We start from the raw sequence: 15,871 nt of genomic DNA, 5'->3' as shown, positions 1-15,871 counted from the left end.
CGATGAAAAGCAAACTTTTACCAAGGACTTAGAGAAAGTGGGGAGCCTTGACTTCTGTCGAAAAAGACGGAAGCTAGTTCTGCTACACAAAGCACTGAAACCTGGCTCCTTCGGTTAAATGATCTTGCACGTTCGCTGTTTTCACAACGTCCCTGCCTAAATCACTGCTGGTGGGACAGTCGCGAGCGCTCTCTCAACACCGTTTAACCCGAAACTGCTCACGGCCAGCAAGACCCTACGTGATAAAACCTCCGGTAGCCGCGGTTTCCTCACCTGCCGCTAACACAACGAGCAGTTTTGTGCTGCTGGCACCGGGCACCGGGCACCTTCCCGGGGGCTACGGGGCGAGCAGGTGCCGTGCCGTGCCGTGCCCCACCCTCCACCCCCCCTCTCCCCTCGGGCCACCTCGGCGCTTGCTGCCGCTCAGAGCCGCCCCCGTGCCCGCCTCCCTGCGGGGGCACCTGGGCGGAGCGGGGCCCGTCCCGTCCCGTCCCGTCCCGTCCCGCCCCGCCGAGGGCACGGCGCAGTGCTGCCGCCAGCCCGGGCCGTGCCGTGCCGTGCCGGGCCGTGCCGTGCCACGGGCAGAGGACGGGGGCGATGGACCCCGACGGGGAGGACCTGTCCCGGCTGCGCGCCCTCTTCCTGTCCTGCGACGCCAACGGCTCGGGCCGCATCGAGCGGGAGGACTTCGCGGCGCTCTGCGCCGAGCTGCGGGTACGGCCGGAGGAGGCCGAGGCCATCTTCCAGCGCCTCGACAGCGACCGCGACGGGGCCATCACCTTCCCGGAGTTCGCTCGCGGCTTCCGCGGCGCAACCCGGAGGCGGCCCGGAGCCGGCCGCGGAGAGCCGCGGGACGGGGGAGACGACGAGGGGGAGACGGCGGCAGCACGGGCCGCCGCGGGGCTGGAGCAGTCCTGGAGGGACTTCGAGGTCCGGCTGGGGGACGAGGCGAGGTTCATCCCCAGGTAAGGCCCGTCCCGTCGGGCCGCCCGCAGCGCTGCCGTGCGCCGATGATGCCACACAGCACCCCGACGGGCACTGCTTTGCCCCGGTGTCAGCGGGAAGGAAGAAAACCGGGGGTAGATTTGGGTCATTAAAGCTGGGTATCGCGGGTCTGTCAGTACGAAGCCGGTTGCGTTTCACTGATACGTATTCTGGGGGTCAGCAGTAGCCTGCCTGAAACCTGAGGTGCTCCGTGTTACAAAAATACTGGCTGTGGAAAGTACAGAGTAATTTTGCTTAATTCAAAAATTGCAACTTGAACTGGAAAACGAGCAATCTGAGACTAAGGGCAGCTAGTTCAGGGGCAACTGAAACAGATACATGACCATATGCAAAGGGGCTTGTGTCAAATTCCAGCAGAGCTGTCTGTGAGATCCACAGGCTCTACTTAAAAGCATGTCAGAACCTGTGTAACTTTTCCACCAATCAAGTCATTTGTACAGTTTGTCGCTTTACAGGAACACCAATCATTGGCAAATTTATTATTCTGGTCTTCATGTAACACACCTTAAATTACTCCCAAAACAATAGTTTGGTTCTAGCTACTTTTAAAATCTGTGTGGCTCTCGCAATGACAAATGTCTTCAAAGAGATGTCCCATAGGTTAAAGAGTTTACTATTCATGCCCACAATCAGAGTAGGTTGCTTTTTACTGAACTGAAAAATAAGCCTCTTGTTTGAAAGACTGCAGAAGCAATCCAGAACTTAACCTAAAGCCAGAGAGATAATCAACAGGGGATGGAAAAATGTGACTCATGAACAGTGATGGCTTGTGAAAGCATCCATCGCCTTTTGGTAATAAGCGTATCGCTGTCTCTTGGTTACTGTGTTTGCAGCAGCAGAGGTTTAAAGAGTGTGGTTGCTGGTCTAAAAGGACAGTAGGACGGGACGGAACTAACCCTCTCGGGTTTGAGTGTCCAGACATGTAATTTAGTTATATTGTTTTGGGATTCTTAGGCATCAAGTTGCAGACAGAACTAAATGCCAATAATTAAATACATGTGTGCCAGGTGGGCAGTTATTTGTTGTAACATTTCCCATTCATGTTTAGCTTTATAAATACCTTTGAACATCCTTCACAGTTGGCTATATTTGTCAGGTGTGTGCCAACGTCAGCTGAAGAACAGTGTGCCCTTTGTTTTTCCTGTTCTTTCTCATTCCTGTGCTGAAGCACTAGAAGCAGGTCTTTGTTACAGCTCAACTTTTTTTTTTTTTTTTCCCATTTATGACCCATATCTTTTTTTGTTGAAATATATCTCTGATATATATATATATATATATGTCCCACTGGGAACATCTGGACCAATTATGTGAGTGAGCAATGAATATATTTAAAGTGTTAAAGTCTGGGCATGGAAGAGGTTTTAAACAGCAGAATATAACAAAACCATGTAATGTACAAGCTGGTACTTCAAAAAACATGCTTATTTTTTAATTTAATTTTTTTATTTTTATTTTTAGTTGTTTATTGGTTCATTTTTTTAATCTGCTTTCTAAGAACAGACCTAGGTTGGCACAGACCTGCCTCTTCAATACTATAAAAGAGCCTGTGTTCTCACATTGTGATTTATCACCCTTCATATTTTTGCTGTAACATTTGTGTTGAAAATCATGAGAAAAGCAATTACAAGAAAGAAACTCCTCAAATGGAGATGAATGGAGTTTGTTGTCAGTATTTTTGTTCTCAGTTTTGAGGGACCTTGGGGGTTCAGTCCCTCAAGATTCTGTGCGTTCTGGTCCTGCTCTGGCAAAACACTGTCACATGCGTTGATGCTGTTGTGGTTTGTACAGCAAAAAACAATGTGCAGGAGATTAAAGTAATGAGACAAAAATGTTACTGAAGTAAGGAGAAAATTACCCAGCATCTGTGGTCTGTGTCATTCTTGAGTTTGATCAAACACCCATGGAAATCAAAAGGAAGATTTTCACTGATGTCAGCACATGTGGTTCAGCCTCTTCTTCTACAAATGAAGTTTTAAAAGCCATAAATAGGTCTCCATAATAGCATGGAAAACCCAGTAACACTGATCAATATCCTAACTTAATGGAGTAGCAGGCATCAGATGCAACATTGTTTACTGTAAGGTACTGCCTAGTACCAGGTAATAAAATATGCCTGTACTAAAATGAGCATATTTTGAATTTAGTTAATTTTTGAAAATAAATTTTTATTATGGGATGGACCTTGTCTCTGTATTTTGGTGTCTGGGTGGCTCAGTTCTGTTAGCTTAAACATTCAAGTCCATTCTGGAGTTGTATCTCATGCAGTTAAACAAGGGTAGTAACACTGCAAAGTTTCTTTTCAGCCCCACTCCTTCCATCTGAACAGATTTTCAGGGCTGAATTCAGTTAGGTTTCTTTGTAAGGTGGTCACTGTGAGTCAAATTATTGTTTTTCTTAGTCTCCGCATGTACTCAGTGAGCAATTGTGCCTCTAGCACAAAAAAGTGGAGTCTTTCCAGGCTAGTGACCTAGTATAATGTGTGAAGTCAGATTTTAGTGGAATTGCGTAGAGGGTTGGGTATTTTTTTGGCATTCATTTAATTAAAAAATGCAACTACTCCTTCTTTGTTGTTCATGTTCAATCTGCTATAATGAGTAATTAAACACAAAAAGGTTGCTGTACTTTTGGTTTACATGGAGAGAATAGCCAATGGGGGTATATCTGTGTGAGCTTTAGGAGATCTACTTTATTAGAACTCAGACACAGCCATTGGTTTATTCCTCTGAGAAGTATTTGCAGTCATCTAGGAGTAGACAAAAAAAAAAAAAAAAAAAAGGAATTTAGCTATTTGGTGCTCCAGGCAGTGAGTAGTCCAGTGTATTTCTTGCCCTGAAAGGGTTTAGCCTGTGGCTGTGGTACTGGTGTTGCATTCCAGTTTAATATGTGGTCTTCCTCAGGTCTGTTTGGATTTCAGTGGTAAGATGAGAACTTTCCCTCCACTCCCTTAACAGGCATGCACTCCTTTAAGTATGTGAGAAGGTCTCGTGATAGCCACACTTCTGCTTTTCTAACTTGGAACAAAGAATGATCCGATGTCCACTGGTGCGTCAGGATAAAACCTATTTTTATGATCCCTGTAGCAGTTATTTCTGTCTGTAAAACATGGGTAAAAACTTCCCGGAAAACATATTCTGAAATTTAAATTTCAAAGATCTTAAATCAGAAGGAGCAAAGACTTGAACTGCATGTATTGTGAGCCTTCTTGCTTATTGCTGGGATAAACTGAATCCCTTTCAACAATAGCAGGCAGTATTTCTGTGATGTTTGGTATAAACTGTTTGAAAAATGAACTAAATTAATTTCATCATGAATGTAGGTGAATCTAGAGAAGAAAGTTTGTATCCCTGTTTAAGTTAATTTGTTCTGCTTCAAACATAAGCCTCTCCACTGCCTTGATTGTTAATCTGGGGATCTGTTTCTTTTGCCTCCTTTCTACGCTGCCATACTGTGAGATTTTATGCATTGTAAAATTACAAAGTTTCCTAATTTAATTGAGATAACAGTTCACTCCTAAATATGTAATCTGGGCCTGTATAGAAAACGTTGGTCCGGTAGACATCATAAAATGAGAAAAGAATGTTGTTTTCAACAGTAGCAACTTAAACTGTAAAGGTGGATGATGCTCATGGCATATGCTGCTGTGCAACATGAGAGGAAGGGGACTCTTCTGCAGAAAAAAATAGTTCAGAACTCATTATGCACTTGCTGTCATGAGCCAGAGTGGATTTTGTGCCAAGGTTAACAGAGAACTCAGCTTCAGCTCTTGTCAGGAGATTGTGTTTATTTCCAGGAGATGAAGAGCCCTGATACTAGCAGTGGAATTTCCTTGGAAGGTGACGTGTGTTTCTCAGAGAGGGAGTGAATGCAAAGCCTGAGGAGAAGCAGCTGTTTGGTCCACCTTTATCACAATACTGGAGAGGGGATCTGTGCTGTAGGATTTTTTCTTGTTTTCTAATACATCTCACAATGAGGGGTTGGCAAATGAACTCTGCTGGAAGAGTGTGGAAGTGTGGAGGATCTTCTGTGAGCTAGAAGTCTTTCAGAGCTACCTTAGGTTTTCCTACCAGTTGTTTCTTTTTTTCCTTTATCAGAACAGCATCTGTACCAAATAACTTAGGCTCTTTTGTTAGGTTCATTTGTTTTACTGAAATTCTTGTGTCTCATTTTCAATAGACCCATCATTTGGAACATTCTGCCTCTCCACAGACTTTATCTTTCCCTCCTTTCCCACAGGCTTTTCCACACGTGCCCCACTACTTGCTCCAAGTTGCACGTCTGTCCTTGGAGAGGGAACAGTATTTATTTCTTGGAACACTAGAAGTCCCATCCCTGCAAATCCGCTGCCACTCCCTTGCCCAGACTCTCACCTGGGGTTAAGGATTTGTTCTTCTTTTAATGCAGTTCAATTAGTGAAAGGACTTATAAAGAAAAGGTGATACTAAAAGAAACACTGTGCTTCAGGTTAAGAAATACTTCAAAGTTTATTTTGTATGAATGTTTCATGTAATTGTGTTTCTCCTCAAGGCTTTTACTGTAGGAGAAAGTGTTATACACTCACCTGGGACAGAAGGTTTTCTGAACAGGGTATTTCCCTATTCTTGGTAGTACACACAGGTTATTGATCTCCATTGTAAGGACAGATGTGTGATGCCTAATCTTTCTCTTGCTCTGACCACCCAGCTCAGATCCTCCTGGCTCAGACAACCTTGCATTTCATCCTTTCATACCCACACCAGAACAGAAGTGCTACAGGTGGTAAGAGTGATTTTTGCAAGATCATCTACACTGGGAAAAGACCATTCAAGGACAGACCATTCCAAAGCTTAGAATCAGGGGCATATTATTATCAGCATGCAGACATGTTTAAGTATAGTGGTGATTGTCTTTGCTTCTACCTGCACATACGAAATCAGAAGCTATATTTTTCAGGTGCCTGAAAGATGTCTGGGTCAACAAATCAAAGAGAAATTTTGAAAGTTGGGCAGTTAGGGACCTTAAGTCTGCAGGTAGTAACATGGCTAAGAAAGAGGACAAAAGTAAAGGCAAAGATCAGAAAAGCAGCAATGGATGTTGTGGAAAAGACATATATATATATATATGTATATATATATATATATATATATATATATATAAAGTCTTTTCCTATATATGTCTTTTTCATATACATATATATATATGTAGACAGAAAGACCTCTTTTGAGTTAATGTAAAAGCTCTTGCTGGAGAACAATTTGATCTCATTTTTTTACCTCTCACTGCAGTCCTAGCCCAGTGAGATTCTTTAGCCCACTTCCAGTCCAAGTGGGCTTCTATCTTGTCCTGCTGCATTGTGTTTTCCTGAGTGCTCTGCACAGGTGGGCCCTGAAATTCTGCTGGTACCTTTGTAAGTCTCTACCTTTCTAAAGCAGACCCTAGTAAATATTCACAAAATAGTGGTGGAAAAAACACTGAATCATTACCATGCCAGGGGAAGTGGTATTATAACATCACTGTCAAATCTTTGATTTTTGTCTGTTTTCCGAAAGCTTATTGCACTTTGCCTTTTATTTGGTGGAGAACTGCACTACAAATACAGCCCAATCTGTCAGACTAAACAGAACATGTAACATAACAAACTTTCTTTGCAACTAGATAGGGAATACATGTAAGAAACTCAGAGTTACTCTTCTTTGATACATTCCACCAACTTCCTTTGAGCTGCGTTTGGAGTGTGGACTGGTAGGCAAACTGTCATTCAGCCATTTAAAACAATACTGTGAATTGATATGAATTGGTTTAAATAAAATTATGCCATGTAATATCATCTAAGTATCTGATATCTCTAATCTTTGTTTTATGTGTTTTTTTTTTTTTTTTTCTTTCTTTTTTTTTCCTCTGCTCTTTCTCCATTCTACTTTGGTATTTTAAATCTATCATATTACAGATGGCATTATCATCAGGGCAGATTTATTTTATTTCTGTAATGCAGTAACTCTATGTAATACGGTATTATGTGAAGTTATTAAAACATTAGTTAGTTAATACAATTACAATTAATATAGTTAATAATTTTACAGAGAACCTAAACTAGTAAAACCTTTGAGATGAGGTAAGGTAAAGTGAGACCAGTATCTGGTCAGGATAATGTACTTTTTTGTAAGTACGTTGTGCTTATAAGTGCTTATAAGTGCTTTTTGCTTATACTTCATGGTAGATGGTACAAGCATAGAACCAGAGGGTCCAAAGTGACAGTTTCTTTCATGTTGTATTTGAAAATCCTCTTTCTATGCAATTGTGAAGCTTTACAGCTGTGTTTGTGGGGGGTACAGCTTTTAATCTATTTAAAAGGGGATTTCTGTGTTTCAAGAAACACTAATTTTAAAGGACAAACCTGAGCATTTCATATGAATTTTGTTGAAACTGAAGCAAAGGCATTTTAGTTTCCTTTTTTGTTCAGAGCAAAGACTATTCAGTGTTCAGGAGTCAGCTCAGTAAAGTCTATTTGTGAAATCTCCCTTGACAAATAATTTTGAGTAACTAATACATTTGCAGAAAGAAATAGCATGTCCAGGAGAACTGGAGATAAACAAATGAATTAGGCAATATCTATAGCAACTAGTTTGTCCTGCTGCAGTGATGTCACTAATGCTTAGCAAAGCATGTAGAGGAGTGATTTAAAATATGGAAAGAGATGATTAAGAACAATTCTTCTCTTAATCATCAAATACTTATTGTTTGCTGATATACAGTGTATGTAACTGCATCCTTCTAAAATCCAGTGAAAGTATAAAATATTATCACAATGTACTCTATGCTAATCATGGATGCTTGGAGGGATTAAGTCAGTAAGAGTCTTCCCAGTTCATGAAAATGTATTACTGTTTGCTGAAGGTGTAAGTAATCAAGTAGAGTCCCATCAATTTTGTTGCATTAATTCATTTCTCCTGCATTTTCCTGTTGCTGCAGTACTTGTTGATTGATGTTTTTAATTGAGATATCCTGTAAGGCTGCCATAGAAGCACACAGGTGAGTGTCACTGAGAATTTCAGTGGACAACTTCTATCTAAAAAAATCTTGCATGTCCTTTCCAAGATTCTGTACAGTGTAGTTTTGTGGATGTAGCTTTTTTGACCTGAAGTTAGCAAATGACGAACCCTGCACAGGGTGGGGCAAGAAAGACAGAGTACCAAGATAACCGTATATTCCTTGTGAAAATAAGTCATGTAGGTCCTTAAATATCCTACCATAAATTGGTAGGCTGTGATTTGGAAGAGTCCCAGGTAAACGTTTGCTCAAGTAATGTATGTTTTGTGTTAACATCGAGTAAAAAGTAATTTTGCCACTGTTTGGTTGCTTTCTAGGAAATAAGGTTATTAGTAGGCATTTCCCTGGCAACAATGAAATCTAATGGAAAAAAAGATAATTCCAGAATACAGATCTTGAATTTGTATTTCTTATTCCTAAAAGTTATATGCACTGACCTAACTTGAGCTGAATGTATCTGCCTCAGAAGATTGATAGCCTCTGTTCATCTTGCTGTGGCTAGTGCCATTTCTGTTTTACATGCCACACTTCTAAAGGGGTATGAATACATTGACACTATGTGAAGAAGTGACATTCTTCAGCAGCTAATTTCAAATATGCACCGTATCTGCTTTTATCTAAAATTTAAGACTGTTCTGTAAGCATTTTTGGTGAGGTGTTTACACCTCTGAAGGACGACTGCTGAAGTGCCAGGAATTTATGAGATGCAGCATATGTTATCATATCCAGCTATCAGACTAAATGGAATTTCAAGTAAAGGGACTACAGAGAGACTGCATTTTGTAATTTTTGAAGTACATGTACAGTCATACTCCAGCTTCAAGGCTAATCAGCAGTAATGGAAGTGTAGTAGGAAATCTGTGAATGGTATCACTTCGGGACACTCAACTTACTGTTTGTCCAGTTGCTGATAGTTGGAATTCAGTGTTTAAATACAACCGATCTGTTGTACACTTGGAATTTAACTGAGACCCGGAGAACCTGAATCATAAACTTATTCTGTGATATGTGCTGTTATCACAAGCATTCTAAATTTCTTTATTGTGCTGTAATCTTTCAGCACAGAAATTTCACATATGTCTGAATGACGTATTAGTACAGAGTGAAAGGAAGGCAGATTTTAAATGATTTTATTTTTTTTTCCCCGATTTTAGCATTTTTAATGGTGTTATTTTATCTGAGTGTGGTTGCCAAGGAAAATGTCCCTTAACAGTTTCTTAAAGGTACATGTAGAATACTGAGTAAACATATGTTTGAGGAGTTCTTTAATGATATGTTGCTTTTACATATATTGTGTCATCTGATGATCAGATAAATCTGTATGTTATTGTAACCATAGGTTTTGTGAACCTTGATATTATTCTGTTTAAATGTTATTTAAATGAAATTGTATGCATACATAGTCAGAGTCAAGTTTACTTTAACTTCTGTAGTTACTGAATACACCTAAAATCTAAGGCTTTGTAAATGAGACCGTTTGCAAGACAGAAACGTGTAGGTACACAAAAATGCCTCTGGCTTCAGTAAATCTGTATTTTCTGTGATGGTGTTATGTTCCTGTGTATTGAAATAAGTATCTGCATTTCATCTGGAAACTTATTTTATGGTTTCCTGAAATATTTAATTGTTTAAAATGGAAATCTGAGCTAAAGGAGCAATTCTGGTACAGCTGTAATAAAATAAGTTACAATTTCCATGGGAAAATCATAAAGAAGCAGAGTGCTGGAATGTTGATAGTTTAAACTCTGGAAGTACCTCAGGTGGGAAAACCGCACTGAATGTTGATATCATGGTTGTAGTGAATGTGTTCATTAGCACTGCCTTTCATAGAAGAGTAGCAGCTCTCTAATAAGGAGGATCATTAAATTAGAGGTTAAGCTTTCCTGTAACAAGAAAAAGAGGACAGGTATTTGTGATATGTTAGATATGGCGTGGGACTAGAAATTGCAAAACATTATTTCTGTTTACATTTCTGCGACTGGTATGATGTATTTCCTCATGACTAGTCTGCTTCCTGCACCTTTGTAGACCTGCTTTTCCGTTTTACTTTCTTTCTTTTTTTTTTTTTTTTTAAATCTGTAAATTCTCAAATACCTGCCTATGTTCTGGTATATTGTCTACAGGGCAGTCAGCTTCAGTTGTCCTTGGAATTGCTAAATTCTGATGTTATAGAATTTTCTCTGATATATTATATATATAGATAGATAGGTAGGTATCATATAATTGCCTTATGATAATCCAGTTATTAGAACTAAGATGGCTTTTAATACAAACTGTTACCTGACATTAATAATTGTATGACCAGAAATCAGAGCTTTTTACAAACTAATCTGTGTAATAACATTTTGGTGCTTATGCTATTTTGCATCTTGTCAAAATGGTTTGCTTTGACAATTAAAACTGTACACAATCTACAGGAGTAAGTCCAGATTAAGTGGGAATCAGAACATTGTATTCCTGCATTGGGGCAGCCATTAAGAAGCAGTATAAATTTCAGGAAGTCTTTTAATACCTTAAAAGATCTACAGAGACTTTTTATTTTTTCTTTATATATTAGTTGTCTTTCACATAAGAGTTATATGTAAAATTAACTTCTTACAATTTTTTTTTTCTTTTATTTATGTACTGTTTTTGTGGAATAAAACAGGGCTGTCATTGTTAGGGGTGCAGATTTCAGCACAATTTGTTTTAAATGAGAGAGATGTATTTTATTTTTCTCTACAAATCTGCCCACTTATACAATATATCTGAAGACTAAATGTCTAACAGATGGGGAACATCAGACTTTGTACAGGTAGCTGTCTTTGCTTCTTTGCCTCTGTGGGTAGCTTTTTGCTTTTCTGAATTTTGCAGGCCATGCATATTGCCATATTGCTACAAAGATATTGTTACCTTTATTCAGTTTTCAACCTAGCTAGCAAACCTCTGTCATTTTACCCGCTGTGGTGGTGTCACAGGACATAGGATCAGCCCCTACTGTATCTTAAACATCCATTTTTACTTAGGTGGTTGGTGTACTTACTCACTTTCACATTTTTATGCAGCTTGCTATAGCATTATACCTCTCCACAGATTATAATTAATATTACAGCCACCAGAAATATCGATTTGTATTGTGGATTACTCCAGTGGCATGCTCTTCAATACATCACAAATATAAGTACAAAAAATTGACTAAAACTAAAAAAGATTTTTCTACAGTAGCTATGTTAAAAGAAATGGAAAGAGTAAAAATAATTTAGAATAATACAGACCTATCTTGCTGAATGTTCAATGTCTGTATTTAACTTGTTAAATTTTAAAAATAGGCAATAAAGGGGAATACCTTCATTTGTAATACATTTTTCAAACCTCTTACAGAACTTTGTTCCAAGTAAGTCTGTTAAAAAGGTATCTGTCTTTTTCAGGCAAGAGCAAGTCAGTGTTCTGTATCAGAACATACACATAGTGGAACCAGGATTAATCCAGTCATACGAACATGTCATTAAGAACTTCATCCGAGAGATCAAGCTTCAAAGCACAGAGATGGAAACCTTGGCCATTGCTGTCAAAAGGTATATTGAGTTGTGCTTCTAATTCACTTATGCAGTTACATTTTTCTCTTTCGCACTTTGTCGGATTAAAGTACTGGAAGTCAATGCCAAAATATGCCTGAGTGTTTTCATAAACTGAGTTCTAAAGTTAGCTTATATGCACATGTGCATAAACATTCCCTGTTCATACTTCGGATAAATTCTGTCTGTGTTCTTATGTTTAATGTCTTAATGCATTTTGACTCCTCTTCCATGACTGTACCTTTGAGGTTTAGCATACTCTCCCATTACAATTTCATTTGAAAAAATGTATTTTTGCTTCTCCGGAGCTAAGAACAGATTTTCCATGTGTCGGTGCTGCAAGTTGCTGCAAGTAGTTATCCTTTCGAAGTCTCATTATAGAATAACCAGAGGGGCCTTTTATCTTTGTAACTTCATTTTCAAAATGTGATATGATGTCTTTCATATTAATCATCTGCTGTCAGCTGTTATTTAAAATCTAATTTGCCTGTAATTTCAAATTAATTTGTGATTTAGGTTCCCAACCACACCAGTTTCAAGGTCTGGGCAGTGCTCAACTGTTTCCATCTCTGTCTGTCTAATTTGTTTCAGTGGAGGCCGGCAAATTTTTTTCACATAAATTTTTGTCAAGACACAAGGCAAGTCCTAAGAGAGTATTTACTTTTAAATTTTAGAGCTCAGGATAAAGCAGCAGCTCAGCTCAGTGAGCTGGAGGAAGAGATGGAACAACGGATACAGGCTGCAGAGCATAAAGTTAAAAAGGAAGTGAGTATTTTGCATTTACACAATTTCATAATGACCGAACTCTCAGTGAATTTATGCAGGATTGATGGACAGGTGTGTCTTTGATGCTGATCGACTGGCTCAAAGCCAATGAAAGCAGGGCCTGGATGAAAAGAAAATATCCATGAGATGGGAAATGTATTCTCTTAATACTTCCTCAAAGGGGAATGGCTGCTCAGATGTAATAAACGAAGAAAAAAAATCTCTTTTTCTTTGGTAAGAAAATAGTGATGTAAAGCAGTTTATTACTGAGTCCAGTATTGGAAACAGGTTAGAAAAAACGACCTTTCTCTGGACAAGAACCGAATTTAGTTCTAGTAACTAATAGATGAATTTATGTAGAAATTAATACTTAAATATTTTGTTCCTAATTTGTACATCTGACTGAAGCAGTGACCTTTCTTTCCCCTGTTGTTACGTTCTGGTGCTGCAGTCTTATTTTAGAGACTTCTAGAAGAGAGAGGGTGTTTGTGATGATATGGTGTGAAAGTTGCGACCTCTTGAAGTTGATGTGATATTCTCTGTTTCAGTGTACTCAGGTTTTAGCTTTTGTTTCAGCCCACTTGCAGTCTTGATGGCAAAGTACAAGAACTCTCTTCCCCTTTCTCATTGAAAGATATATTAAAACTGCACATGTCTGTGTAATTCTAAGCAGAAAGCAGTACAGGAAATCCACCCTACCTGTCTTGTCTGCTTTATGTTGAACTGTTACTAAATTCACATACTTTGTAGTATATGTAATATGAGCTGTTGTTCATGCAAAGTATTCTTATGTGGGCATAAGAAATTCACTGATTAAAACATAAACTCTGGTTCTTGTAATTAGTTTGGTAGGATGCACCGTATACTGAACCTCTATATATTTGGTATATATTCTTTCTTCAAAGTATTTGCAGGATAAGAAGCAAAAAGTGCAGTCAGCCATCTTGCTGATTTTAAATATCTTTTAGCAAATGATCTGTGAAAGTAAAAGGTGTTCTGACAGATTTGCTTCAAACATTGTCTTTTTCTATAGAGGAAGAAAAATTCCTACTGTGGCATCAAAATCTGTTGTTTTCCTAGTAACAAAATACAATGACATAAAAATGTTATAGTTCCAACAAAATAGTGTATTGTAATATATTTAACAAATTATAATACAGGCCTCAGTACAGAAAAACTTGCCATTTCCAGGGAGAGTATGCATTTATATTTAGATAACAAGTTTGCTTTGGAAAATTTCTGTTCTGCAAAAAGTAGTAAATCACTGGAAGAAGTCCTGAAAAACTTGTTCAGTACTGTAAAAATATGACCAGGGTGTGTGCGTTTGTTCAATTGGAGGACATCCTCAATCACATACTATCTATGTAAAAGTCTGCTATCTATTATGTGAATGTAGTTTATGTTTCACGTTCTAAAAAGAACCCTTTGTAGTTTGCAGTGCTTATGCTAGATCTGTTCTTTGGATTTAAGTGCCAAAGAAATGGCCAGGCAACATCGCGAAGAAGTCATCAGTGTTAGTTCTCAGTTTGTTGCTGAGTTGCATGGATTGAGGTTTCACCTTTCACACCCTGATATCGAAAATGGGCTCTAACTTGTTTCCCACAACGTTCTTCTCAGTACACTCCTGAATGTTCCCCGTAGCTCATAGCTCTGCATACTCCACCTACTAAAACACCCCGAGAGTAAATGTAAGATATTTACTTTGTGGGATTGTGCTAAGCCATTAATCTTAGAGCCTGTACTCAGGGCTATTGTTTGCCAGTGATCTCACTCATGCCACCGTGACACCTGCCTTTGCACGATAGTATCTGCAGTGTGAGCCTATCCTCTATTTTGTTACTTCAGGGGAAGCAAATAGTTACCAAGCAATACTTAGGAGTCCAGTATAGGTGCCAGCAGTAAGAGAATCCAGCCTAAACTGATTACTTTGACAGATTATCATTTTAGCACACGGATGTTGGCATCTCAGGCAGGAAAGTACTGCATTTTGAGTAAAGTCCACACATGCTTTTCTGTGTGGAAGCACAGCCTGTCTTCCAAAAAAACCCCACTCACCTTGGTACCTGAGAATGCTGGAGGGGGTGGGGAGGTGGGAGCTGAATGCATGCTCATCTGCATCATTGGGCACATACCATTCTTTTCTCTGTCAATCCCAAACCCTTCCTGGTGAAACTTCCTTTCACTATTTCTTGGAATTAAAATAATATCCCCAATACTGCACTTGATTTAAGACCGAGTACTATGTGAAACTTTAATGACTAAAGATGTTGTCATCAGCATACCTTTTACTTAATGTGGGCCTGTCATATTCAAACACTTGCAAGCAAAAAATTCAAAGAAAGTATGTAAGTAAGTGATGGTGGCACAGTAGTGCTATTACCAGGATGTTGTGTGCAAAACCATGGAAGACTAGTTTGAGAAGGGTTCAGTGCCTTGACTTGCATGTCTGTGTGTGTGTACACACATCTGTATATGTAATACACACCTACATATATGTAAAAGTAAAATTTGAACACTCCTCTTTTGGCTTTACTTAAGCGATTGAAAATGCTTAGCATTGGAGACTGTGAGATGAAAGCAAGCATGGAATTGACACATGACTTCACTTCCAACTCATTGTTTCATTTCTACGAATATTTCATAAGTGGACTGCAATAATAGAATCAGTGTCAGTGTTTTTTATGAAAGGGGTTTTAGACTTAATGGAAAGACAAAATTACACATATTAATCTAATGGGAAAATGTTTGGCTTTCCAAATTGATGGATACATTTTTTAGAAAACATTTGAAACCTATGTCAACAATGTAAGATAACTTATATTACAGGAGAAACGAAAAGCTGAAGAAGCACTAAATGAGTTGAAGCGCCAATATGATACTGAAGTTGGGGATCTCCAGGTGACAATAAAAAAACTTAGAAAGGTAAGTAACTTGTACTCATGGCTAGAATTTTTAAAGTGTTGTAAGAGATGCTGACTTTATGAAATGCCTTCCCCAAGATGGTTAATCATGATGTAGTTTTTTTAATTTAATGTGTATAGGTAAATCACAACTTCAAATCATTTTTGGGTTGTGGTTCTATGCTGTTATATACATTTTGTGAAATTTAGTGAAATACTTAGGATAGAGACCAAATTGCTAAATTCCATTGCTGAATAATTTTCTAGGTCTATGAAGATATTAACACTGCAGTTACCTGTCTTGTTTTTGATACATTAGAAACAGGCTAATACACTACCACTAAGTACTTCTAATTAATAGACTTAGATGAAATTGTCAATCCCAATATACTAATTCACTATGGTACTACATTGCTAGTGTAGTAATAACTAGTGGTTTTGTCATCTAGTACATTTCTTTCAAATGTTAAAAATCTTAAAAATCTTAAAAAATCTTATAGAAGACTACAAAATTTTGGAATAATTCTTGGAATAATTCTCCCTACTCATGCAGCTGGCAATGCTATGGGTTTTAAAAACTTCAATAGCTGTAACACACTGTTGGGGTTATTTAACATAATCTCC

General features: G+C 38.6%; 1 protein-coding gene across 2 annotated transcripts in view; it reads left to right on the top strand.

Annotated features, from left to right (window-relative positions):
* Positions 1-495: 495 nt before the first annotated feature.
* RASEF (RAS and EF-hand domain containing) overlaps positions 496-15,871 on the top strand; it is a 39,829-nt gene continuing 24,453 nt past the window's right edge. For both annotated transcript variants that reach the window (XM_038171094.2, XM_072031359.1), the window contains exons 1-4: positions 496-965; positions 11,436-11,582; positions 12,257-12,347; positions 15,174-15,269. In XM_038171094.2, coding sequence (XP_038027022.1) covers positions 598-965; positions 11,436-11,582; positions 12,257-12,347; positions 15,174-15,269 — 702 coding nt within the window. In that variant the 5' untranslated portion in view covers positions 496-597. The remainder of the gene's footprint in view (positions 966-11,435; positions 11,583-12,256; positions 12,348-15,173; positions 15,270-15,871) is intronic.

Source organism: Anas platyrhynchos, chromosome Z, assembly GCF_047663525.1.
Source record: "Anas platyrhynchos isolate ZD024472 breed Pekin duck chromosome Z, IASCAAS_PekinDuck_T2T, whole genome shotgun sequence".
In the NCBI taxonomy this organism is placed as follows: domain Eukaryota; kingdom Metazoa; phylum Chordata; class Aves; order Anseriformes; family Anatidae; genus Anas; species Anas platyrhynchos.
The sequence above is the reverse complement of the archived record's forward strand: the minus strand, read 5'-3'. Positions and strand labels throughout refer to the sequence as shown.